The sequence below is a fragment of the Nasonia vitripennis genome, chromosome 2 (assembly GCF_009193385.2).
Source record: "Nasonia vitripennis strain AsymCx chromosome 2, Nvit_psr_1.1, whole genome shotgun sequence".
Lineage (NCBI taxonomy): Eukaryota > Metazoa > Arthropoda > Insecta > Hymenoptera > Pteromalidae > Nasonia > Nasonia vitripennis.
In genome coordinates, this window is record NC_045758.1 from 33,718,633 (window position 1) to 33,743,969 (window position 25,337).

Below are 25,337 nucleotides of genomic sequence, written 5' to 3' on the forward strand. Positions count from 1 at the left end.
CTGCAGAGAGCCGAGTACCGAGGAGCGAGCGAAGAGAAGACCGCGATGAGGCGCGCCGGGAAGAACAGTAGCCGATGTGTCTGAAATAGTATATCTCCGCGCGCGCGAAAAAGTTCTCCGGTGATATTACACTCGCAAAGCCGCGGGCGATATCGCATTATACCTATATACTCGCATCAGGTGTATCATCGAGGCATCGACGTAGGCTCGGGTTTATTCGTTGTGCAGGTTATGAGCTGAGCATCGGTCTGGAGCTTAGCGCTATAGCGCGTAGTGTGGCAATTTCGCGAACGAATGGCCGCCAGCAGCAGCTCAGCAGCAGCTCCGAGCGGCAGCAGCAAGTCTTGACCCTATAGCGCGCCCGAGTGTATATAGGCTTCGAAGAGTGTGTGCCGTGTGGCTAGCTAAGCTCGCGCGACCGTCTTCTTTTTCCACGAGAGAGAGATAGAGAGAGAGAGAGAGAGAGCCTACTAGGTACTAAGTAAACTACACGCAGGGATCGTTCATTGGTGCTGCTGCTCGCCCGACTGCCGGCTCTCCTCTCTCTGTCGTTCTCCTAGCAGGGGACTCCCATTCATCGTCAGAGGCCACACCGCCGCCACGGGTCCATCATCGTCTGCATCGTCCCTGTACTGCGGTAAGCTGCCCATCAGCGCACGACGTCGTCGGTTCCGATGGCATTTTCGCACTGTAAAAAATCGATCCGCTGTTAACTGCTCCGATTACGCGGCCGCCGCCGCCGCCGCATGCGTGCTATATAGACTATAGCACGGGACTGTCGAAAACGTGCTCCTCTGCTGCTCTCTGACGTCTGCTCACTCGTCCGAGCGATCCTCTGCATCGGCTTATCTTTTCTCAGCTCCGATGCATAAAACCGTGTCTTTCGCTCCTCTTACCCCTACCCTTTCTCCGTCGGCCGCTCGCTCGATCTCTTTTCTCTCTCTCTCTCTCTCTCTCCCTCTCGCTGAACCTCGTCGCCGTCGGTCCCTCCGCTCGCGCTCCATATCGCTCCGTCTCTTTCGCTCCAGCGTAACCACGTTACACCCGCTCTCTGCTCCTCTGCAGCGGAGCAGCTCCCTCCTCCCTTCGCCCCTCTTTTTCCGTTCTCTCCTCGACCGCTCGCAATTCTCCTCTGGCTGGCCCCAAACCACCCCCGCGTGTGCGTGCAGCGTCCCTCTCTCTCTCTCTCCCTCTTTCCAAATAATTGCCTTTTTCTGCAACCTGCACACCTCGCGGGCGCACGCCTACTCGTATACTTCAACCTACTGCACGATCATATAACGTATATAACGCGAGTTGTAGCAGAGAGAGAGAGAGAGAGAGAGAGCGAGGAAGAGCCGATAAAGGGACGACGACACGATCCGCGAGCGCAGGGAGCTCCCGGAGGAAAAGCGAAAAACGCCTACTACATGTTAATTCAGTGCTTTTCCGCACCTCCTCGCAGCAGCAGCTAGTATACGCGTTTAATACATGTGTCGTTATTAGGCGAGGAGCAGCGAGTACTATATAGGTATATAGCGTTCTATAGCTGTCTCTCTTTCTCTCGCGTATACCCGACGGTCCAAAGGGGCGCGCTCTATATATGTGTCCGTCCGTGTGCGAGTGAGTGTGCTGCTGGCTTTCTGACTGATACTTACCTATAGTCTATACTTGGCCGAGCGCGAGTCGCGAGTCAAAGTTCGGTGTGAAATTCGGGGAGACCGGCTCCGCCGCTGCCGAGATAACACGCGCCCACGGCCAGCTAGCTCGGCACTATAACGGATGATCTTTTCTAGCCTAGCCTCGTAGACATCGTACACGCGCCGCACACCTCTCGCTCATGTGAACACTGGCTTCATTTACATAACCTGTAAGTTATTGCTTTCGCTTCTTCACGCGTATACACTTATAGGACGACTCGCCACCTGCCTGCTCCACGAAATTTAAATTGTCTCGTGCTCTATTCAGCGCGTGGTGTGTAGGAACGACTTCGATTTCCCTCCACACGTGTTCTGCTTCGAAACGCTATCGCACTTTTTTCCGAGTCCCGCCGCAGCTCCGATCCACTCGGTATACATGCCACTGCACTGTCAGCGTGCTGATGCTTATTCAATAACAATTGCATTTTTCAATTCCATCTGCTAACCTATTTAAAGTGTTACTCAAGAAACTCGCGTCTAAAGCTCACACAGTGCACATGATAAGCTGGGAGAAAAATAAGAAATTTGATAGTCTTACGTAAAATATCAATGAACACTTGTGATAACCTCTGGCTGGGTTTCAACACGCGCGCACAGCAATCCCCCCCGCATAGAACCTGAATATCTAGATATATAAGCTTCTACTCTTGCCGCTGCCTCTTATTCCTCGACGAATGCTTTGCTGTGTTACAGCACAACAGATTGTAATTTGAAACTGCGAGTGCTGCCACGCTGCTCACCAATTCTGTAAAATGGAACAAGCCGCCGATGGTTCATACCACTATCCGGAGCGGAACAATGGTGCTGATGACGCTGTCATGAGTATGGTTGGAGCTGATGAGAGGGTTGCAATCCTGGATGCCGGTGCTCAATATGGAAAAGTCATTGACCGCAAAGTGCGAGAACTCAATGTTCACAGTGAAATCCTACCGCTTGACACACCAGCTTTCACCCTCAAGGAAAAAGGCTACAAGTAAATTCATACTTTTTCCTCTATCCTAAATTTTACATATCCATTCAATACTCTAATTAAAATTCTTTCATTCTTACAGAGCCATAATCATTTCTGGTGGACCAAGCTCTGTGTATGCAGTAGATGCCCCAAGGTATGATGCAAAAATCTTTCAAATTGGAATCCCTGTGCTGGGAATCTGCTATGGTATGCAAATGATGAACAAGGAATATGGTGGAACAGTTATTAGGAAGGAAGGGCGAGAAGACGGTCAATTCAATATTGAAGTGGATCCCAAGTGCCTCTTATACAAGTTAGTCGCGCGTGACATTATATTGTACTGAAATCCAATACTTCTGGACAAAGTATCATTTCAATAATTCTATTTTTAGGGACTTGGAGAAAGATCAAATGGTGCTGTTGACGCACGGTGACAGCATAGATAAAGTTGCAGACTGTTTTAGAGTTACAGCAAGATCATCAAATTTTGTTGCTGCAATCGCCAATGAAAAATTAAACTTGTACGGTGTACAGTTTCATCCTGAAGTAGATCTGACGCTCAATGGCAAAAAAATGCTGCACAATTTTCTATTTGTTGTAGCTGGTCTTACTGGTAATTACACCATGAAAGACAGAGAAGTCCAGTGCATTCAAGAAATTAGAGAAACTGTTGGCAATAGCAAAGTTTTGTTACTGGTTAGTGGTGGTGTAGATTCAACAGTTTGTGCAGCATTACTCCATAAAGCCTTGAACAAAGATCAAGTTATAGCTGTGCACATCAATAATGGATTTATGCGAAAAGGTAAGAATTTTTTATTCTACCATTCCATTATTTTTTTGTGTCAAATGTGCAAGTAGCTATATTGCTAGCATTCATAAGGATACTCATTACATAAAATAGAAATAATAGTTAAACATGCAAATGTCTCACTTCAATCTGGTTTATATATAGTGAGTTCCAGTATACTTTTTTTATTAATGTGCATAACTGCTGTTACGACATTAGCCTGTATAAATAATTATCTCTGAAATAACATTTTTTTTTTCATTTTAATTAGTTCCAAATATAGAATTTAAAATAGGATTCTATATATTATGATGATAATATTAAATAATCCATCTGTTATTTTTTCTAGGTGAAACTCCATTGGTTGAGCAAAGTCTTGCGCAAATTGGAATTAAGTTACAGGTGATTAATGCTACTCATACTTTCTTGAATGGAACAACAACCATACCAGCAAGTGCCAGTAGTGCTACTGAAAATCCTCCTCCGCAAGGCCATCCCGAAAATTTACCAGACCCCGGTACAACTTATTGTGTAGTAGTGAACAAGACTAACAGGGAAGTCAACATTTTCCCTAAACCGAAACTCACCAAGATGCTGTGCACCACCACGAATCCGGAAGAGAAACGTAAAATTATCGGCGACGTTTTCGTTCAAGTAGCTAATGAGACTATTGCCGAATTGGGTCTTAAACCCGAAGAAGTTTTCCTTGGTCAAGGAACTTTGAGGCCTGACCTTATTGAAAGTGCCAGTTCTTTGGCTAGTGGTAAGGCTGACGCGATCAAAACCCATCATAACGACAGTGAGTTGGTGCGAGAGCTGCGTGCTAAAGGCAGAGTTATCGAACCTCTCAAAGATTTCCACAAGGACGAAGTCAGACAATTGGGTTGCGATCTTGGTCTCCCGGCACCTCTTGTACAGAGACATCCGTTCCCAGGACCAGGTCTGGCTATCAGAATTATTTGTGCGGAAGAGCCTTTTATGGACAGAGACTTTTCGGAAACACGGGTTAGTTTGATGCACGATTTACACAATTCATTTTACACCTCCACTATTACTCGTGCTGATTGTTACTTTTTATCTAGGTTCTTGTTAAAATAATAGCGGAATACGAACAAATGCTGCAGAAGAAGCACGCCCTTTTGAATCGTGTAGAAAATGCTACGAGTGAGGCAGATCGTCAGCAATTACGAAGAATATCAAGCCAACGTTACCTCACGGCCACTCTTTTACCTATTCGTAGTGTCGGTGTTCAGGTAAAGATTATCTTTTCATAAATGAGATTAAATCTCCATATCCCTGGCTTGATCCTTGTTACTTTACGTGTTTGATTTCATATTTTGCAGGGTGATCAACGCAGTTACAGTTACGTAGTCGGCCTTTCAAGCGATACTAGTTTTTCAGAACCAGCCGAGTGGCAAGATTTACTGTTTCTTTCTAGGCTTATTCCTCGCATTTGTCACAACGTCAATAGAGTTTGCTACATTTTTGGAAACAAAGTTCAGCATCCAGTTATGGATATTACACCGACGCATCTGACGTCAAATGTTATATCAACACTTAGACAAGCAGATCATTTGGCAAATCAGGTACTATTTTGCCCTCATTCAACTGGCACAATTTATGTTCGATTTTTTCCCTTATAAATAACATTTTTGTTTTGTCAGGTATTGTCGGCTAACAACAGCATGGGGTCTATCAGTCAGATGCCAGTAGTCCTCATTCCTATCCATTTCGATCGAGATTACGCATCTCGCGCACCACCCTGCCAACGATCTATAGTCCTAAGGCCATTCGTCTCAAGAGATTTTATGACTGGCACACCGGCGATTCCCGGAAATGAATTGCCGATGCATGTAAGTCATTGTCCTGCTTAAGATGTTACTCTGTAATGAGGCGTAATCCAGTTGTTGCTATAATCTGTTCTGTGTTTCAGGTGATCAAGAAAATGGTTAGTGAGATTTCGTCGGTTCCAGGAATTTCGCGTGTTTTATACGACCTTACGTCCAAACCGCCAGGAACGACCGAGTGGGAGTAGTGGATATGCGTTCAGCGCTACTAACTATTGATTATTTTTTCGTTTTCCTTTTTTAAACTACATGCGCGTGCGTGTGAGATGCAGAAATGGGCAAATTTGTAATAAAATATCGTCAAATGAAAAATAATGCAATTGGTTGTGCGAGTAAGTAACCATGCTCGTTTGTTATATTGTAATAGACGAATAACGAATGCGAGATTTTTTAATGAATATTAAGATGTTTATGTTCATATATTATATATCTATGTATTTGTGACTCAGTGTAAAGACGATGTCACATATGCGCGATATGTATATATAAAGAATATATGCACGTTTGCATCGATGACAAAAATTTAATGAAGATCGATAATTTATACTTAAAATGACCTACCTGCATACGAGTATGGTGAAAGCTAGCTTCACGGTTTGGTTGTACCAGAGCAAACAAATTTACTCTCTTTACATTGCGATTATGCGTGAATAGATGAATGAATGACAAGTAGTACTGCCGAGTGTCAATGAATTAAAAGAGTGAGCGTGCATGAAAGAAAGTGAAAGATAGTTGAAACAAAAAATTAAAAGTGTGTTTGTATTAGAGCGAGACAGAGAGAAAGACAGTCAAACATGTCAACATTGCTTATTGTAAATATGTTATACATTCACTTTTGTCATCTTTTATTTAAGCGAATTGTAAAAAATTTATTTATCAAATAATATAATGTATAGAAAATGAAAAACGGTACTTGGTCGCCACACCTGTTACATAATTGCTTTATCAATGATGATACCATCTAGATCAAGTGTATACAGCAGACTTGAATGTGCCGTAGTGTCTTTCTGTGCAAGTCTTATGTTGGACGCAACTTGTATATTTGACAACGCACCTGCGCCAAACGGCGGGAAATTGTTCGGTTCACTTTGTATAATAAAAAACGTAATTGAAGAAAATCTAATTTTCTCGAACATGAAAATAAAGAAACAGAAATGTTTTCTTATAAATATATATAAACACATACATATAAATATATAAATATAAATATATATATATATATATATATATATCGATATCGATATATAATAAAAAAGGAAATGAAATTTTTACATAAAAGCATATTAAATCGGATAATTCCTCATCATATTGCAGTACGTTTTAAAGAATATTATCAGATTATCTTTGGCAATAATATGCTAAATAAGTTGTCAATAAAAGCAAATTTATATCCTGTTATTAGAAAAATATAAGTCTCATACATTTGTATTAAATTCTTATGTTTATATTTTCGAATTATGAGATTAAATTTACAAAATATCAAACACTTGCTTGTTTAGTAAGAGAAGCTTCTCATGTCTTTATCATTCATTCGTGACTACAAAAATCTGCTTATGTTAATTTCCTATGATTTTTGAGGAGAATTATTCAAAGTTGAATATCATGTTTATCTATTTTTCATCATCTTAGAAATACCAAGCAATCATTGCTAAAATGTATAAAAGCACCACAATTTTTTTATAATTGTATAAATCTTTTATCAATTTATTATAAACAAAAACTGTATGTACATATGATTAGTATCATTACTTGAATAAGAGCAACTCTATGATGATTTAATTGGTTTTCGTATAGTGGGATAGAAATTCGGTGCCCACTTTTCAGGTTTAGATTTGGGATAAGATCTTTTGAATTTCGGAACATATTCTGGTGTATGTTCATCCATTCTTCTTTTCCAAATGTTAGGATTGAACTGCCATGCATCGCGTTTCTTATCCATAGGTCTAGTTTTATGGTCGATCATGTAAATCTTTTGCCAATGATAGATTTCTGGTGGCAATCTGTAAATATTTAAAACATTCATATTTTCAACTTTTTGACTTGAAGAAGAAAATAAAAAAGCAGTGATACTATATTCAGTACTTGATAAAATATTTACCTGTGCCGAGGTCGGTTAGATACTAAATGTTTGTACTTTTCTTCAAGCCATTTTCTTCTATCAGGTTCTTCAATACCAGCAATGACTTCTTCTTCACTCAAATACGGTTTCATTTCCACGCCTTTTTTTACTTCAGGAGCATTAACATAGAATTTAATCAGATGTTTCAATACATCTTCATTAAGACCTTGAACTTTCCCATCCTCAATAGAATCAAACAATTTTAGTGGTTCTGTTATCCAGCAGATATTTCTTCGTGGGTTCTCATTTATAGCGTCAATGTGCATTGTAGTAGTATTAAGTTGATACGTGGAGAAGGACCACCACTGCCCATTGGTTATAATCATTTGATTGAGCAAAGGATAAGTGGGATCTTGAAAAGTTGAAAATCCTATAAAATAAAAAGTTGCAATAAGAAACTTTAAACAAGGAAGTAAATAATACGCAAACTATTAGTCCAACCTTGATAGCAAGCTTGTCCATACAGCCAGCTGAAAGAGCCAAAAATTGCTTGAGTTTTTAGTGCATCGGCATCATCACTATATTGCTCAGGTCTTGTCGCAAGGTATCCCCTATTGTGGTACGATACAAGACCAAACTCTCCAAAATCACCAGGCCAGAAACCTGGTATAATTGTTGCATGTTTATGTTCATAAAAGTATTCCTGTTTCCTAGGATCAAGTGTTTCTACAGGAATCTCCAAACTCTGATCTTTTGATTCCTGAATAGAAGCTATTTCTTTTAGTGGCAATTTGTGCCTCAACTGTAGTATTGGAGTACCATAGTACTGTAACTTCTGATTAACAGGTTCATCTCTAAATTCTTTTGTAAAATCTTGTCCAGCTCTGCCTCTAATTGTTTCAATAGGAGCTTCAAAACCACCAAAGACCCAAAATGCTTCAATGCGTGGCCCAATATCCAATTGACTTTCCAATAAATAAGTATAATTTTGGGATAAATTAGTAGTTAATATTCTATTCACTTGTAGGCTCATATCTTTAGCTAATACATTGTCCATAAAACATTTATCTTCAAGCTCATCTTCTTTAAATTGATAGTCTCGCCTTAAACATAAGAACAATATTTATATATGTGTTAACATGAAAAATAAGAATGTAACATGAAGTAATGATTTCAAAACTCACTTCCTGCATGTATACTCAAAAACTATTGCATCCTCTATCTGACTTTTTATTTGTTGCACTGAAGCATCGAGAGTTTCAGGAGTCAAAAGACTGTCGTAATAATCAGGTAAGCCTGGCTCGTTAACCATGTGTGTTCTTGTGACATACTGAGCAAAAGGTAACGGATCATAGGGTATTGTACCTTCTTCGATTTTACACACTTTCCATCCATAATATCTTGGCATGTTCAACTCGAAAATCTTTTCTTCCACAGTACCCAGGTGTTTTATTTTGTTGTGCCATTCTTCCCGTTCACGACGTTTTCTTGCAGCTCGAGACAAATCCAGTATAGGTGGATATTTCACATCAGGATTTTTGGTTTTCTCTTCTACTACAGCGGGTTCACTGTTATTTGGCGGAATAAGAGTTTCAACGATATTTTCACTCGCGGTAGGTGAACTCAAACTACCCTGAGACCGTCTGATAAACGGAACAAAACGAGCAAGCAAACGAGAATTCACTTTACAGCAATGCATTTTTGCGTTTATAAAAATTTCAAATTGTTCGAAAATCTCTAAATAATTACAAACAAATTCATTTTGTTTGATAACAACTCGATTAAAGTTGCATGCCGCCCCATAGACGGCTTTGAAAGAGGTTAGGTAACAGACCTGCAGACGATAAAATGTGTGATTCATAAATTTGGGTGTTTTCGTTTAGCTCTTCGATTACGGCAAGGTGTTGTGGTAACTATGATTACTTTTAGTTGACAGAACTGCAAAAGTATAATGACACCGAGCAATAAATAAATTTCAACAATAAGAGTCACAGATGTGGTTTTCAGTATCTTATCAAGTAATTATACTTATTATACAATATTACATCATTTTATTGAGAAAATCATCAAATTACGCTAGAAGATCAATCATTATAAGCGAAATATAATTTATAAAAATACAAATAACAAACATTTATCAAATTTGCATTTTCCGCTGTCAGTGGTAATATCGCAATTTAAATATTTAACGAGACAAGCAAATGGGAACAGTCCTACAGTTTACACATTATTACATTTTTTTCAAGACAGCACATATTTAGCGAAGAGAGAAGTCACGTGACTCGAGGAAAGACGAACGAAGCCGACTAACGACTTCATGCGTAATAGCGTAACCTGCAGTGAATAATAATAGGCGTGTTGATCGTAGCCTAGGCGTTGCCGCGTTGCTTACCCGTTTTTTATTTTTTTATTTTATTTTCAATTACCAAAAATGGGTTGTAAGAACGTGTTATTTTTACAAATTGTTGCCTTTGTACTCCTGGCATGCTTTGTTGAAAGAGGTAAATAACGTCTATTTTTCAATGCGTTAGAATTCTGTAATATAAATTACAATCGAAATTCTTGTATTTGTTTCGCAACCGTTGCTCAGTTCAATTTCTTTATTTCTAACATTATTTTTTTGGAATAATACATCTATACCAATACTTACAAGCAAAACTTATGGAATGCCTCGAAATAACCTCACATTTCTAACCGATGCACTTGTTTACAGGTGTCTCCATCAAGTGTTGGGCATGCAGGTCGGATTCCGATCCAAAGTGTGCTGATCCATTTGATAACTCAACTGTTCCGATTACTGACTGCAGTCAGGAAAAAGAACTAGATCATTTGCCCGGAGTAAAGCCTACAATGTGCAGGAAGATCCGGCAAAAAGGTATTAAATTCTATTTAAATAGAGCAAAATTATTGCAAAATCAATATCAAGCCATCTAGACCGAAACAAATTCTTTTTTTTGCTTTCCAGTTAATGGTGAGTGGCGATACTTCCGCAGTTGTGCGTACATGGGCGAACCTGGCATTCTAGGAGATGAAAGATTTTGTCTTATGAGAACTGGTACGTACAATATCTTCATGGAATACTGCACATGCAATAGCAAAGATGGATGCAACTCAGCTCCAGGACTCCATCATAATATCTTTCTACGATATGCTGGATTGACCGCCACATTTATTATTACTTGGTTCTTACGACTCTGAGGTTTTTGTTATGATTACCATTGCTCATAGAGTGTAACAATTGGTTGCAATTGCTATTCTGCAACATTTTTTAATTACTGCAATTTTTGATTGTTGTAACTAAATATTCATCATTCCAAAAAGTGTTTTTAACTTAAATTACTGCGCTGCATTAGAACTATTTTTTATACTATGCATTCTTTTAATAGATAAATTTGAATCTCTTAAGCTCTTTGATTGTAAACTGTAGTAGTACAAACTATAGCGAACTTACAATGAATTTAATAATGTACACTAATCATATAGACAAGAAGACTGCCAATACCGTCCAGATTAACTAAGGATTAGAATAAGTAATGTTTTAAAAAAACTTTTGTAAGTATTTTTATATAAACATTGTGTTCCATTTATAAGGGGTTTTCCTAATGAAAATCGATTAACTGTGTATGTTGTACATGCATGGTACTTTCAATTTGAATTGTATACACTACGAATGTAAAGTCGACTTTTGTGTATAATGTTTTATATGATTTATACCACAACTTGAAATAAATTTCAGAATCGTATTATAAATTATATGAGCCAAGGAATATTCAATCCATAATCCTGTAGTATAATCATTATCTTCTCGACTCGATTTCCTATAGTAAGTAATCTCATATGGTATATACTTAGGAATGATTGCCGGGAGATTCAAATCGATTGTTCGAGGCGCAAAAAGTACGCAACGAGTCTATCATAATAGGTCAGCTAATTATGCGCTCAGTCACGCGCATTAGCTGCATTAACAAACTAGTGGATCGAACACTGCGCTCGGACTTGGAAGAGTTTGGAATTATACTTTGCAGATAAATTCTAAATATTCTGCAATAAACTATTTTTGTCTTGTTGAGCCGCCCCCACTATCGTTGTTTCCAGACCTGCGTATATATGCGGCCGGTCGACCGTGAAAGAAACGTAATCCGTCGTAGTTCGTGTATAGGCGTTGCCGCGTTGCTCACACCTTTTTGCTACTCGACTTTGCCTTCATTTTAAATATTCCAAAATGAGTTGTAAGAGCTTGTTAATCTTACAAATTGTGACATTTGTGCTCCTGTCATGCTTCTTCGAAACAGGTAAGCAATTATATTTTTACCGCATATTCAAAATCTACAACAAAGTGCGATCGGGATACCATAGTTGCGCACTTTGTCTCGGAACTGAAGCGATTAGAATAGTAACTTGTAATTATTATTTTATATAGGCAATAATTAAGAAATTAAAATCTTAATGTATAACCTCGAAGATTTTAAATCGCAATTTAACTTGTCTACAGGTGTCTCGATCAAGTGTTTCACATGCAGGTCGGATTCCGATCCGAAGTGTGCTGATCCGTTTAACAACTCAACTATTCAAATTATCGATTGCCAAAGAGAATCAGAAATTTCGCCTACAGTAAGGCCAAATATGTGCAGAAAGACTCGCCAAAAAGGTATTTAAATCTTTTTTAAATATAACTCAAGACCGAATTCAGTTTCCCATCGTTATTTCGTGTATACGTTCTTGCGTACGCGAGTACAGGCCTTTTAGGCAGACCTAACAAATCATTTTGCTTTTCAGTCAATGGGGTGTGGCAATACTATCGTGGCTGTGCGTACGCGAACGAGCATAGCAGAGAAGGCGACGGAAAGTGTCTTTGGAAAACTGATACCGACAACGTTTCCGTAGAGACCTGCACATGTGGCGATAAATATGGTTGCAACTCAGCTTCAGAACACCATTACAATACCTTTTTACGATATGGTGGTTTATTTACCACATTTATTATCACTACTTCCTTTTTACGTCCTTGAAGTTTTTGTAATGATAAGCGTTGCTCGAATAGTGTAACAATTAGTTACAATTAGTGACAAGTAATTATTCTGATAAATATTTTTAACTTGAATGTGCATCGCTTTTTAACCATTTTTTCATACTATGAATTTTTTAACGCACAAATAATATTTTTTAAAGCTTTTTAACTGTAGACTATAAAACAGTCCTGATTAACTTAAGATTAGAGTAATAATATATGAATATATCGCAGCACCTTGTTGAAAATAAAAACCAATAACTTTTTTAATAAAATTTATGAAATTCATTGTACTATTGAGAAAAATACAAATATTTTAGTCCACAAGATATACGAAACAAGATAAAATTATTTTAGATACAATGTACGAGTTTTTATCGTGTTTAATTTACAAAATTAATAAAAACATCAAATTATTAAACAATTTCTCACGCATATTTTATTAAAATAAGACAACCTGCAGAGCGCACTGTTTCAAATTATTATATACTTTAATGAGCCTCAGTGCAACATCTAACGACTAATTTTTACTATCAGCTATATAGGCAACTTGAAAGAACGCTACAGAAGTAAAAAAAATAAAATACGCATACATATGACTTTTAACTTAAAATTGACATACTGCGGTGTTTGATAAAATACAAAAAAAAAACGTTGCTTCACAATTTTCAATCCATTGATGACTGATCTCTACAAATCTTACGCTTATAATCTCTACATTTGTACACAAAGTAATTTTGTAAATACTTCAAAACATTCTCAGTACGTCGGTATTATCTACAATTTACAGCGCAATGCGAATCTCCTTACATCACTTAACAAATAATGGACGGTTAAGGTTTTTCGCGTATCTTAGCCTGCAAAAAATACAGAAGTAAAACGTTCGCTTGTCGGAATAAAAAAAAAAAAAAAATTAGCAGATCTCTTCACTCAAAGTGCTGCCACTTTACGATCTGTTGTCCCGGTTTCGCCAGGGCTTGCTTCCACTGCTCGCTGTAGGTTCCGCCGACCTCGGGCCCAATCACGAAGTGCCCAACGGTGATCTTCTTTCCTGAAAAAGCGATCCAAATGAGCTTCGATATTCGTACGAGTTTAGGAAATTTCGACGGACGAGAAAGTTTGTCCTTTACCAATTTTGTTCTTCGAGACAAACTTGACGACGAAGCTAACGTCCTTGAGCGCGCCCTCGTAAGGATTCTCAGCGATGACCTGTGCCTGATCAGCGTCGAACTTCATCGAGACGCATGGCGAGAACCGGTCGCTCTTCCAAAAGTGCGTGACCCGGCCGTTGTCCACCACCGACATCTTTATGTACATTTGGCCCTTGAGCGCCTCGTGCTCGTGCATCGACTGCAGCGAGCAGCGCAACCGCACGAGGGTCAGCACCAGCCGTCCGCTGCTTACGTCCTTCTTGTCGCTCTTCTCCTGGCAGAGCGACAGCTCCACCTGGCCCTTCTTGTTCTCCCTCTGAAATTTTTGAAATTACGAATTGTATTTTTAGTCGGCGCCGAGTCTGCGCGACGAGCGATTACTTCAATCGTGCACCACCACCAGGCCGTCGTTATCAATTGTCTCAATTACAGTTTTAAGCCCCTGCTCTGTTTGGGAATTACGTCAGCGCGCTCGACCGCGGCCGCGAGTACACTCGAGCTTTTTAAAGCTTCGAGACAAACAGTCGCGCGTTCAAAGTCAGTCGACGATTAAAAAAGTAATTATTTCTAAGAACAATTATCAAAAGCGACTCACCCGTTCTTCAGCGCCGGAAATGCCGCTGGAGATGGGCTTGAGTGTTCTCCACATGTCGCCGGTCGAGACGTCCTGCGAGTGCTTGGGTTTGAGTGGTTTCGTCGTGAAGTTTCTCGGATCGAGGGGAATCGTCGTGGCACCGATGGTCCGTCTCTTCTCGAAAGCCTTCCTCTCGCTTCCGGCCGATTCGCCGATCTTGTCCGATCCCTTGCCGAAGAACTGATTCAGCAACTTGCTGCCCTTCGACTGTTCCTTCGCGTCCTGCGTGCCGGATGCGCCGCTCGAGTCCTTTCCGTCCTTCTTCTTGCCGTCCTTTTTCTCCTTTCCTGCGGGAGTTCGATCGGTATCCTCTGATTAATTGGTAGCTTCGACGCTCTTTCGATCGCAACCGATGTACACTTATTGCGCGCACACGGATGACGATAGAGCCACTACAGTTCTTATAAAATCGTTAATCATCGCTTTGACTTTGGATCGAGACGAGGACTTTACCTTTATCTTTGTCGCTCTCCTTCTTCTCGGTGGCGATGAGGGGCTTGTCCTCGAGGATGGCGTAGAGCGTCGCCACCATGAACTTGGACGCGCCGATTTCCTCCTCGACGAACTTTGACTTGCCGAACTTGACTTTGGTCTCCTTCCGCAAGGAAAAGACAAACTCCTCGTTCCACTGAGGCCATGATTCGTTGCGCGTTGTCGTCTCGTACTTATCCTTGCCGGGAATGAGTTTGACCTGGAATGAAAGGAGTGTGCGTTGTTAACTTTAGCGTCTTTCTTCGCCAGCCTCTCGTTATCACCCTCGAATTCCCGTCAATTTAAATAACAAGCTCCCGCTGTGTAGGCATACCTTGACAACGTAGCTGTTGACGCGGGTGAAGCCAAAGTTCTGCGGCAGGTGTCTGGCGCCGAGTACGGTGACCCTGAGATTCTTGTCGTTGGGCGAGTGGACGATCCTGATGCCGATCTCGGGCTCGAGATTGGCGCTCGCTCGTTCGCTCAGCGGCTGCGAGACGCTCTTCAAGCCCGAGTCCAGGAAACTCCTGATCTTCGCTATCGCCATACTGCTCTACGCGCCGATGCCACGCGTATCTCTGTACTGATATATTAGCACCAGCAGCTTATCGCAAGCGACGAGACTAGACCTCGTTATCGCCGGCACGACGAGACGTGAGCATCTGGACGGCTGCGAATTATTCGGCGGCTGTTGACGGGTGTATACTGAAAAATTATATCGATAAATATCAGCTGATCAGCTACGCGCAGATATACAGAGACGAGGATCGCGATTTCGTTAACGGTTACGCGTCCGTCGCGCTTGTAATGTAACCGTTATCTTTATACAGTCGAGATCGATTTAGAATCGGCAACAAACAAACTTTTGCCTTGTTGGCAAAAGTTCAACAAACTCTGTGTACAGTCTAAATTGAGATAATTATACACGTTTTGCGCGCGTTTAATTAAACGGTTAATTGGCTGAAATTTCTGGAGCCACGAGTCGCTCTGCGCAAACCCTGACAAAGGGCTCGTGTACATGTCAGAAGTGCGACGTACGCGTTGGCATTTGTCGCTTGGCCGTTCTATAATTGAATAATTCATTCGGGCGCAGTTTAAAGAAGCGCACTGTACCGTGTGTGCCGCTCGATCGATGTCCCCTCCCCCCCCCCCCTAGAGTCGCGTCGAGCTCACGATTTTGCAGTTTTACAGCTCGAGCGACGAGGAAAAAGTTCGCGGTGAAGATTCCGGTCGTATGTACGCCTATTTGCGCTATGAATGCCTTCCTCTGTCGCGAAGGTAGATAATGAGTAGTTTTAGCAGGTGTCTCTCGCGCTAAAGACGCAAAGTAATTTGTCGTCGTGAAAAATGGTTGGGTGATTTTCAGAGTTTTACGCAAGCCTATAAAAACGTTTACCGCTGCGCGTTATTATAGTCGACCGAGCTGCAATTGATTACGATTTCGCCGCGGCTAATATTTACGCCGTATCAGCCAGGCTTTTCAGGCCTGACCTTGCAAATTTTCTGCTTTACTACGTTATACTCCATAAGCAGTCATCGGCGAGATACCCTATAACAATAATGCGAGTTTCCCAGCCGTCTATACTGTCGCTATCGCGGAAATCTTGCGCGGCATACTATTATATATTATATAACGCACACAACGTCTCGGAACGAGAAATCTCGAACGGTCCGTTAGGCTACTGCTCTCTCGCATAGCGAGAAAAGGCTACGGCACACCGTTCGACGTGCATTCCATGCCCAATTGCTCCGAGATGCTGTACACACGCGCTAAAGAGATGAGCTCGACGTACTAGTTGTCGTCAGCGGACACTGATGCTTTTAAACAATGTATCTCACTGAAATTGTAATCCAATCAGGACACAATCGACAACTGGATGTTATTATGGAATAAGCGATGGGGACCCTTGTCCGTAAAATTTATTTATCAAGATACTTATAAAACGTAACGTAATTATAAAAAATGACAAAGAAACTGCAAAGGACTATTGCATAAATCCTCGTTTATGTATAGTACACATCGACATCAGCGCGGCGATGCGCTCGTTAAGAGATATAATCACGCTTGGACACTCGAAAACCGATCGCGCCAGAGGCTAAATAGCTCCGAGCGTAAAGTAAAGCTTAATGGTTGTCCATTAAGAAAGGAGCTATTATCGACGGTTTTTGCGAGACGATCAATACGATCAATGAAGGGCTTTTATATTCACGCATCGGATTAACAAGGCTCTCGTTCATTCTTCAGTTATACACTGGCGTATACTTTTTTAAAAACTTTCATCAACAAGATTGTCAAATATTCTCGTTATAGATCCATCACCTCGGCATCAGCGGCAAGATACACAGAGTCTAATCAACGCGGCGGAATCTCATCAGAGCGTCCGAGAGAGATCAGCCACATGGGCGTGGGTATATACAATTTCGTCGCGCAAGTGCGCGTGCGACGATGTGCTTGGTTTCTCATCATCCAACCGAGCCACTCGTCGAATAATCGACGTTTTGGAATTTTCACGCCCGCGACGTCGAGGCCTCGATGGCTCAATTAGATCTCTTTTATTACACTCGTCGATAATGCCGCTTTTATTTTTGGCTTAGTCGTGTGTCTACGCGTGTTTTAAAATACCGCTGTTGGTACGCGGGTTACTGCGGGTTTGAAAGCTCTCGAGGAAAAGTTTCGTAGTCATCCGCGTGGAATGCATCGCACCGCATATAATTACTACGCGCGGCGATTGATTAGGCGCGGGATTGTTGAGCGTTTTTTTGATTCTATCCTACGACTGCGGTAATCGCTTGGAATTACGGCTAGTCGTTATTTTATAAAATTTAGCAGTTACGTAAAACTTGACGTCGTGTGCCTCTCGCGACAGCAATGATTCACGAGGATAATTTTCTGAAATTATATAGTTACTTTAAGGTGCTTACAATCGTAGCTTTGAACGTCCCACCTGACAAAGCCCGTACAACAAAACTCTCGAGCTCGTTCCTGATTGTATACACGCAGATATTATGTCAGAGGTATGCCATCAGCCGGCACAATTATCTCGTCGGGTCTAAACGCCGAAAACGAGGCACGCACGACTCGTCTCGCAGCGGCAACAGGTATCCGAGAGAGAAAGAGATAAAAAAATGCTGCTGTATTAACGTACGTATATAGGAGCATCAAGTGAGAGAGGAGAGACCGGTCCCGCCTGCAGCAGCAGCCAACTCGAGCTATATACTCGATTTATAAGCGACACTGCACTACTGTCCGTCGAGACTTGTTTTCATCCGACTCTCTTTAGCCTCCGGCTCGGCTGCAGTTCTATAGTTCCTCCCCAATACTCGTGCGTTTCGCGAGCTATACTTATATAAGTATATAACTTATTTACGACGAGGCTCGAAGAGGTGAAAGTTGAAAGCTGCGAGAGGGCTTTCTAATGCACGACTCGTCGATGATCGACTCTCGGGCTTTTTATGGGCTTGACGGAGAGATGCAGCGGTGCGCGTAAACTTTTCACGTCTAGCCATTTGTTCGAGACAGTTTGAGCTTTAGTCGGATCGCACCCGTACGGCCACGATTCGATCGTGTGTTTTTGCCTCTGCAGACTTACCCGACCTTTTCTTTACTACCCGATATCGGCCTTCCCCTCTTTCGCGCACATCCTTTTCGACCACACCGCGCGCGTGCTCTGCTACCTATATATATGTATATACACACACACACACACACACACAAGATTAATCTCTCGAAAAAAGCGTCATTCACAATCATACGCGCCCACGACGTAATCCTCGGGCGCTCCTCTTATCTCGATTGTCCCACTCCCGTGTGTAAGTATATATACGCATCGCACAATTATATCAACAACAAACTCTAACCTTCTTTCTACTCCATTGATCGATGATGATATGGCTTACAGAGCCGATAATACAATATCCCGCGTAGCCGTGGCTCGATGCACACGAGATGACGGCTCCAACCGGTCGCTGATGCGGCGATCTTACAACACACGCAATACGCGCGGCGGCTCTTTAACTTTTTCTCTCTCGTTCGAATCGAAAAAGATACAGCCGATATATATATATAGTCGAGTTCCCGCTCGATCGCTGTCGTCGACTGTACTGCCGCGCGGTCTTTGCCGTGTGTAGACCGGCTGTTGCTCCGCTGCGAGTGTGCATGTGTCCGTGTGTAAGTATAGCACAGGAATAAAGAGAGGGGAACGGCGTAGCGTTGTCATCGCCGAAGGTGAGCCGCCGCGTGCGGTATATATATATATATATGAGTTTAGGCGCTGCTACATAGCGCGCGAAATCCGCCGCAGAGAGAGAGAGAGAGAGAAGAGCGATCAGGCGCGGAACGGAGGAGATTCAGGCCCCGGTCTTTTGGCGCGAGTTCTCAGTTTAGATTTGACAAAAGCTCGCTCGCATACCCGTTGAGCGAACCCCGTACCGATTTATTCTTCTGCAACGCAGATCTCTTGTTTATGCGCGCGCGATCGCCTCTATGATGTCGGAATAAAAATTCAGCGCGTTTGAATTTTCAAATTAGCGCGGGAAAGGTGACGCTGGAACGCGGCGGGATATGGATGTGCCCTTGTTGACCATCTTGAGAGGCACTATAGATGCGGAAGTTATAGAGCTGCCATTTGCGAGTTACGTTGAAATCCTCGACCGCGTGGTTCGTTGATTTACCCTATAACGTTTCTTATCGGACTGTATGATCGCGCAAGGTCGCTACGTGTTGGGATTTCTTTTGTACAATTGAGTACGCGAGGAATGAATTTGGATAAGATCTTGTATATGTGTCTGCTCGAATTATAATATCATCTAGACTCTTATTCATCGTCAATCGTTTTTACACGTTGTTTATCGAGTGGATTCAAATTTTAAACAATAGTTTACTATATAGCATCCGTTATTGCGCGCAAAGTATCGCTATAGTCTTCTGCGACTTTTAAATCGTGCTAACAGTGCTCCTGAGCATATTTAATTATGTCGATCGAACGTGATGATATGCGAGGATATCCAATACGAGTCGAGGTGCATGTAAAATGTATCGACCTTCGCCTAGAAGAACGTATAGGCACTTACGTCGAGGTATATTCTTCTGAGAATTTTTTCAAACCCATAGACCGCGATTAAACAACAACTGACTTCGAACTAGATGTATAATACCTTTCAAAACAAACAACTGATGTGCTTAATTTTTTTAGTCGCAGGTATGTAATTGTAGTAATTGCATCCGCGAGTAATCCTGACCGAACGTTCTGGGAAAATTCATTGTTCTATACTCATAAATACTTGTAGTGAATATTACCTTCCTTTTACGCAGTATCTTGGTTTCGTCTAAGAAAAATTTCTCAGCTACCGTTTCAAACAAGCTATACCCAATTTTATTATGTAGTATATAATTCATACATTTTTCAACGAGTTTACGGCACAAATTCGCTCAAATTTCAATATTTCCCTATTTTGTATAAAAAGGACTATTCACTACTAAACCAGAGTGGTAACGAACAAACAGTGAAGTATCTCGCTTATCTTCTGTAAAAGTGCAAATAGATAACGTAGCCCAGAAGACCCACCGTGGTGAGGGAAAGTATTATCGTGGAAACCATGTATCCATTCACTGAATCATCTTTGGTTTTTGATTCCTGTGGTTTTACCGTCGTTGATCTCTCAGTAACTTTGTTGACAGGGACTTCTGAAAAAAGTGTGGTTACCAATACTGTATAATAAACTCTAACGGAAAAGCTGCCTTAATTAATATTTTGAATAATACAATTACCAGGAAGTAAAACAATAATAGCGGTACTGGTCTCGGTGGTTTCCTTGGTGGCCTGTAAATTGAATAAATGTTGTATTTGCATGTTTGCTGCGTTTAAACAAAAGAATATACACGAGAATCCTAAATTACCGTCAATGCTTCACTTATTACGCCTTGACTTAAAAAGGTATCTGAGAGATCGCTTAATTCAATCTGAACCTTAGAACCTTTGCTACTTAGTTTGAAATGTTTTTTATTTTCTGAAAAAAAAAAATATATATATATATATATACCATTTATTCTGTGAGCCAGTTTCAACGATAAAATAATCCACCAAATACTCACCCTCAGATAAATCCGACAATGAGAAATTGACAGGTCCTTCGAATCCACGATCTAAAGTAATGTCGTTGCCATTTGAAAAGTTCAGCATAATCTTTTTAACCTACGATGCAAATAAAAGTTGAAAAAAGCACTCTTTACGCACGATATAATATCACTACAACTTTTGGGGTACGTACTTTTCCATAGTCCAAATTCTTTAGATCCGCGATGTATTCTGGTTCAGCAAATCGTGGAAATGAATTTGCTTTATCAACGATGATAGTGAGATTCGTTTCCGTAGTCCTGGTTGTGTTTCCTGCATCCTGAAAAAGTTTATACCGATTTGCGATTTCGTGAAACTTAGCGTAAGTTTTAAAAATTATGAATTACGAACGGTCGCAGAAAGCGTAAAAGTGGTATCTTCTTCGAAATCCATGATCATCGAAGTAATAAACCTTGCAGTGAAATTCTTCTTGTCCTCCTTAGTACGTCCAAGACTAGTGATTAAAAAACCCTTGGTGTACTTTTCATCTCCCTTTATTGCAAAGTCGATCGCTTTGTTCGTCAAATTGACGTCTCGAACTGCTATTTGATCAATGGTGTCAAAATCGAATCCTTTTGGAAGTGGCATCGCCAGTTTATATTCGTATTTGCTTTTCAAGAATTGGGGAGAGTGATTGTTAGTATCCCTAAGCGGTATTTTGATTTTCTGAAGAAAAAAACTTATTCCGTCAGAATTTTTGTTTCTATACAACCATATTATAGATATGATAAATTTAGGCTTACAAGTATTCTGGATTCATTGTCGTCGCAAGCGAATTTTATTTTCAACGACATTGTTTCGGCCGTCTAAAATATTTTTTAATAAAACGTGATACATTTTATTAGCAATACGTGCACAAAATGTTTATTTCAGTGATGGCCTTTATACTTCACTTACCTCCTTCTCTTCATATTGATCGAAGTTATCTCGAATTTCAATGTAAAATTCATCCTTGTTTTCTGGCTTGCTTACTGTCAAGTAATTATCATGACCGTTCAGCTCGTATGTCAAAATGTTAGAAATATTTGCAGTTTTATAAGTCTTGAGTATTGGCCCAACAGCTGTATCGTCATTCAGTTTACCGAATTCAAGTCCTCCATTCCATTCATCTTCTGAGAATAATTCTTCGCTATTCTCATGATAGATTTTGCAGCTAGGTTTATCTGCGAGAAGAGTAAAAAATAAACTTTAAATAAAAAGGAATAGCGCATTAGTTTTATCACTCGAGTATATTGACCGGTGTAAAAAACTAATTATATTTTTCAATCTTGTATAAAAACGAAAAGCATATTAATATGTAAGCTTAATCGCGTGGCTATACACAACACTTAATTTTATTCCCCTTTTTCAAACCGTAAATTAATTCATGAACTTTTCTCCATCGATCAATAAACCGAATGAACGTAATAATTGTAAACATGATACTTTACATCCGCTTATCCCTTCGCAGAACAGGGGCACTAATAGGTAAACTGCTAGCAAAGCACTGTTCAGGACTTTCATTGTGATCGTTGCTGTATTCGATGCAACAACAAGCGTCACTCTCGGTACACGAAACTTGAAGAAATGCTACTGATCACTCTCTGCGGAACAGTCACCAAAGTCGAATTCACGTTAATCGATAATATAATAATTAAATACTTAAAAATCTAATCTACCGCTATGAGGCTCGCTATAAGCTACGTCTTATCGATGATTATCTCGTACGTGACTTTTATTCAAGATTCTTTTTACCTCTGGTGCGTATAAAAGTAGACGAATCAACATTATTAATTGAGCAAGTATATTTTTTTATTTAGTGTAAGCAGGGAATTGAATTTTATGAAAAATATATTTTGCATCGTAAAAGTGCATTAATTCTGCTTCAGGACGTGCGATCATAAACGAAAATTCAATTGTGCTTACTGTTCTTTCGCAGTGTTTCATGTCGAATTCATAGGAAAAGGAAATTGAAACCCGATAGAAAAAATATGCAAATTTATAATACTAATAAATCTGACATAAAGATCTAAAGATAATCTTTTTCATCGTATGGTCCCTATGTTTGTACGTACGAATTTACATATATTCGTTCCAATATAATTAATATATTTATTATAAAACAAAATACATTTTTCAACTCTTAAATAACAATATAAAATAAGTATTTGTACTAAAATGACTATACAAGCGTTTTCATTCAACTACATTTTTGTAGGATTGTAGGCTTTATTATTTGTACTACCCAGAAAAATTGGTAACAACTTATAAGATTCTTTTATCTTCTGTATAAATGGAAGTAAATGACGTAGCCCAGAAGACCCACCGAAGTGAGCGAAAGTATTATCGTCGAAACCATGTATCCATTCGCCGAATCATCTTCGGTACTTGATTTCCGGACTGACTCCGTTGATTCCTCAGTTTTATCGGAGACTTCTGAAATTAAAGGAATTAGCAATGTTACGATAAGTTGACTTGTGATTGTTTCCCTCAAACAACATATTTACCTGGTAGCACAACCAGAATAGCGGTGTGAGCTCGAGCGGTTTCTTTGGTGGCCTGTAAGTTGAATTGAACGATGTATACGTTATTCGTGGATAACATATGAAAAAGAATTCATAAACATGTTTAGTTACCGTCAAGACTGCACTGATTGCTACTTGGTTAAAAAATTTATCCGTTAGACCATTCATCTCGATATAAACGTAAGGGCCACTGCCGGTCACCTCAAAGTGTTTTTTATTTTCTGCAAAAAAGTGCAACCATTGGTTTAAAGAATCGTTTACAATAATTTTGATGGACAATCTTTCCAAGAAATAGTTACCTTCAGACAGATCCGTCAATGAGAAGTTTACAGGTCTCTCATAGCCGCCGTCTAAGGTAATATTTTTATCGCCTAAAAATCTCAATAAAATCTTGTCCGGTTTATCATACTTTAAATGCGTGAGATCCGCGACATACACTGGTTCGGCAAAGCGGGGAAACGAATTTGCTTTATCAATAACAAAATTAATAGACGAGGCCTTGGTTCTCCTTGGCTCTTCAGAATCCTAGAAGTTTAACACGAATTCACGATTTTGTAGTTTTTTAATTTTTAAAGATTCAGGTATAACATATATATATAATATATTACTAACCGTTGCTGTTAAAATAAATCTAGTATCTTCTTTGAAATCTATGGTCATTGAAGTCTCAAACCTTGCGGGATAATTTTTTTTGTCTTCCTTGGTAGGCTCAAGCCCTGTGATTAAAAAAGCCGTATTGTACCTGTCATGCCCTTTGATTGCAAAGTCTATCGCTTTGTTCGTTAAATCAACGTCTCGAGCTGCTATTTGATTAATGGTGTCAAAAACAAAATTTTTTGGAAGTGGCATTGGCACTTTATACTCGTATGCCCATTGTAAACATTTGGGAGAATGATTGTTTGTATCCCTTATAGGTATTCTGATGTCCTAAAAATTAATTATTTAAAAATCAAATAACTTTATGTTTAACACTTCACATGTGTCTATGAGTAATAAATAACTATAGGCTTACTATATTTCTATAGCTATAGTCTTTTGAGCACTCAAACTCTATTGAAAGTGTCATCTTTTCCTCAGTCTGAAATTGGTTATGAACATAAAATAACTCGTAGAATACATTTGTATGGAATAATTATTTCTGTGATCGAAAATCTAATTTACCTCGTATTCTTCGTATTTACTAAAACCGTCGTCAATTTGAATATAAAATTCATCTTCATCCTTCCCTTCGGACTCGAGTACTCTTAGGTAAGAATATTTACCATTTACCGAGCTTGTATAAACAGAGGTAATATTTTCGGTTTTGAAGCTTTTAATTTTTGTTCCAGCAGGTGTAATATCATCGATTTGGTCGATTTCGATTCCCCTATCCCAATCAGCATCTGAGAATGCCTCGCCATTCTTATGAAAAATAACACAATTAGGCTTCTCATCTTCTGTAAGGAAAAATTTAATCAATAATTTAACTTTAATAAAAATTTAGTGTAAATATTTTTTCTTTGTTGTTTATTCATCGATGTTGAAAATGATAATTTTATAATTTATATTGATCATACATCGCACTGACATTTTTTATTTTGTTTATTATAGAAAGAATTATTTTACTGATCCACACAACACCAAACGATAAACCCAAAGAAACATAAAATTGCACTCATGATACTTTACTTTCACTTTGCCCTCCACTGATTAATAACGTAAAAATATACAATGCTGCAAAACTCCAGAATAGAAGTTTCATTTTGATATCGCTGCCAGTTACGAATAGCAAGCGTCACTTTCGGAATACGGAACTTGAAGAAATGCCGATAGCTTTAGCTCAAACTCAATGATTCGATCAACATTAATTGATAATATGTAATTAAATACTCAAACATCTAATCTGGTTCGAATCTCGCTAAGGTGAATCTTATCAATGATTATCGCGTACGTGACTTTTATTGAAGATTTTGTTACCCGTTATTGCATATAAAAATGGGAGAATTCTTCTAATTAGTCAAGTTACTATTCGGAATATATGTACATACATACAAGAAATTGATTTATTGCAATTGTAAATGTGCATTTATGGGAAATTTGAAAAATTCGGCTCCTCTTTTACATTGTGCTATGTATAGTAAAGGCATTATTTA

The 25,337-nt window shown here is 39.7% G+C and overlaps 6 protein-coding genes across 16 annotated transcripts; 2 read left to right on the forward strand and 4 right to left on the reverse strand.

Annotated features, from left to right (window-relative positions):
* Window positions 1–9: 9 nt before the first annotated feature.
* LOC100120653 (GMP synthase [glutamine-hydrolyzing]) lies at window positions 10–6,388 on the forward strand. Of its 4 annotated transcripts, XM_032597505.1 has the most exons (10): window positions 36–637; window positions 1,776–1,849; window positions 2,373–2,652; window positions 2,732–2,944; window positions 3,024–3,433; window positions 3,768–4,423; window positions 4,501–4,671; window positions 4,762–5,004; window positions 5,083–5,271; window positions 5,352–6,388. In XM_032597505.1, exons 3-10 carry the CDS (start codon window positions 2,432–2,434, stop codon window positions 5,451–5,453), a joined length of 2,205 nt encoding a protein of 734 aa, XP_032453396.1. In that variant the 5' UTR covers window positions 36–637; window positions 1,776–1,849; window positions 2,373–2,431; the 3' UTR covers window positions 5,454–6,388. The 4 variants fall into 4 exon arrangements, with proteins under 4 accessions (XP_008216297.1, XP_032453396.1, XP_031780589.1 ...); XM_008218075.4 differs by lacking the exon at window positions 1,776–1,849 and having other exon boundaries at window positions 10–637; XM_031924729.2 differs by lacking the exons at window positions 36–637; window positions 1,776–1,849 and adding an exon at window positions 956–1,510.
* On the reverse strand, window positions 5,518–10,070 carry LOC100120631 (28S ribosomal protein S30, mitochondrial). 5 transcript variants are annotated; one of them, XM_032597507.1, is made up of 6 exons: window positions 9,457–9,579; window positions 8,509–9,262; window positions 7,826–8,427; window positions 7,364–7,754; window positions 7,015–7,265; window positions 5,518–6,913 (listed from the first exon to the last, which is right to left on the reverse strand). In XM_032597507.1, the coding sequence occupies exons 2-5, from the start codon at window positions 9,183–9,185 to the stop codon at window positions 7,031–7,033; spliced, it is 1,905 nt and encodes a 634-aa protein (XP_032453398.1). In that variant the 5' UTR covers window positions 9,186–9,262; window positions 9,457–9,579; the 3' UTR covers window positions 5,518–6,913; window positions 7,015–7,030. The 5 variants fall into 5 exon arrangements, with proteins under 5 accessions (XP_032453398.1, XP_031780591.1, XP_016837802.1 ...); XM_031924731.2 differs by having other exon boundaries at window positions 8,509–9,579; XM_016982313.3 differs by lacking the exon at window positions 9,457–9,579 and adding an exon at window positions 9,975–10,070 and having other exon boundaries at window positions 6,688–7,265.
* On the forward strand, window positions 9,607–12,905 carry LOC100120607. Of its 2 annotated transcripts, XM_003424118.4 has the most exons (4): window positions 10,058–10,199; window positions 10,290–11,616; window positions 11,817–11,972; window positions 12,101–12,905. In XM_003424118.4, exons 2-4 carry the CDS (start codon window positions 11,547–11,549, stop codon window positions 12,331–12,333), a joined length of 459 nt encoding a protein of 152 aa, XP_003424166.1. In that variant the 5' UTR covers window positions 10,058–10,199; window positions 10,290–11,546; the 3' UTR covers window positions 12,334–12,905. The 2 variants fall into 2 exon arrangements, with proteins under 2 accessions (XP_001604229.1, XP_003424166.1); XM_001604179.5 differs by lacking the exons at window positions 11,817–11,972; window positions 12,101–12,905 and adding an exon at window positions 9,607–9,825 and having other exon boundaries at window positions 10,038–10,199; window positions 10,290–11,077.
* LOC100120582 lies at window positions 12,595–18,775 on the reverse strand. 2 transcript variants are annotated; one of them, XM_001604159.6, is made up of 6 exons: window positions 18,447–18,775; window positions 14,923–15,293; window positions 14,571–14,808; window positions 14,079–14,404; window positions 13,463–13,799; window positions 12,595–13,383 (listed from the first exon to the last, which is right to left on the reverse strand). In XM_001604159.6, exons 2-6 carry the CDS (start codon window positions 15,133–15,135, stop codon window positions 13,259–13,261), a joined length of 1,239 nt encoding a protein of 412 aa, XP_001604209.1. In that variant the 5' UTR covers window positions 15,136–15,293; window positions 18,447–18,775; the 3' UTR covers window positions 12,595–13,258. The 2 variants fall into 2 exon arrangements, with proteins under 2 accessions (XP_001604209.1, XP_016837803.1); XM_016982314.3 differs by having other exon boundaries at window positions 14,079–14,428; window positions 18,447–18,737.
* Window positions 18,776–19,932: 1,157 nt separating this feature from the next.
* On the reverse strand, window positions 19,933–22,315 carry LOC100678714. Of its 2 annotated transcripts, none has more exons than XM_016981624.3 (9): window positions 22,132–22,315; window positions 21,599–21,864; window positions 21,445–21,507; window positions 21,053–21,367; window positions 20,856–20,981; window positions 20,680–20,779; window positions 20,485–20,594; window positions 20,356–20,407; window positions 19,933–20,268 (listed from the first exon to the last, which is right to left on the reverse strand). In XM_016981624.3, exons 1-9 carry the CDS (start codon window positions 22,202–22,204, stop codon window positions 20,105–20,107), a joined length of 1,269 nt encoding a protein of 422 aa, XP_016837113.1. In that variant the 5' UTR covers window positions 22,205–22,315; the 3' UTR covers window positions 19,933–20,104. The 2 variants fall into 2 exon arrangements, with proteins under 2 accessions (XP_016837113.1, XP_008216384.1); XM_008218162.4 differs by having other exon boundaries at window positions 19,933–20,271; window positions 22,132–22,314.
* A 558-nt stretch (window positions 22,316–22,873) lies between these two features.
* On the reverse strand, window positions 22,874–25,271 carry LOC100679606. Its single transcript, XM_003424117.5, has 8 exons — window positions 24,874–25,271; window positions 24,367–24,641; window positions 24,218–24,283; window positions 23,818–24,132; window positions 23,505–23,730; window positions 23,317–23,426; window positions 23,188–23,239; window positions 22,874–23,116 (listed from the first exon to the last, which is right to left on the reverse strand). Exons 1-8 carry the CDS (start codon window positions 24,944–24,946, stop codon window positions 22,959–22,961), a joined length of 1,275 nt encoding a protein of 424 aa, XP_003424165.1. The 5' UTR covers window positions 24,947–25,271; the 3' UTR covers window positions 22,874–22,958.
* Window positions 25,272–25,337: the final 66 nt, after the last annotated feature.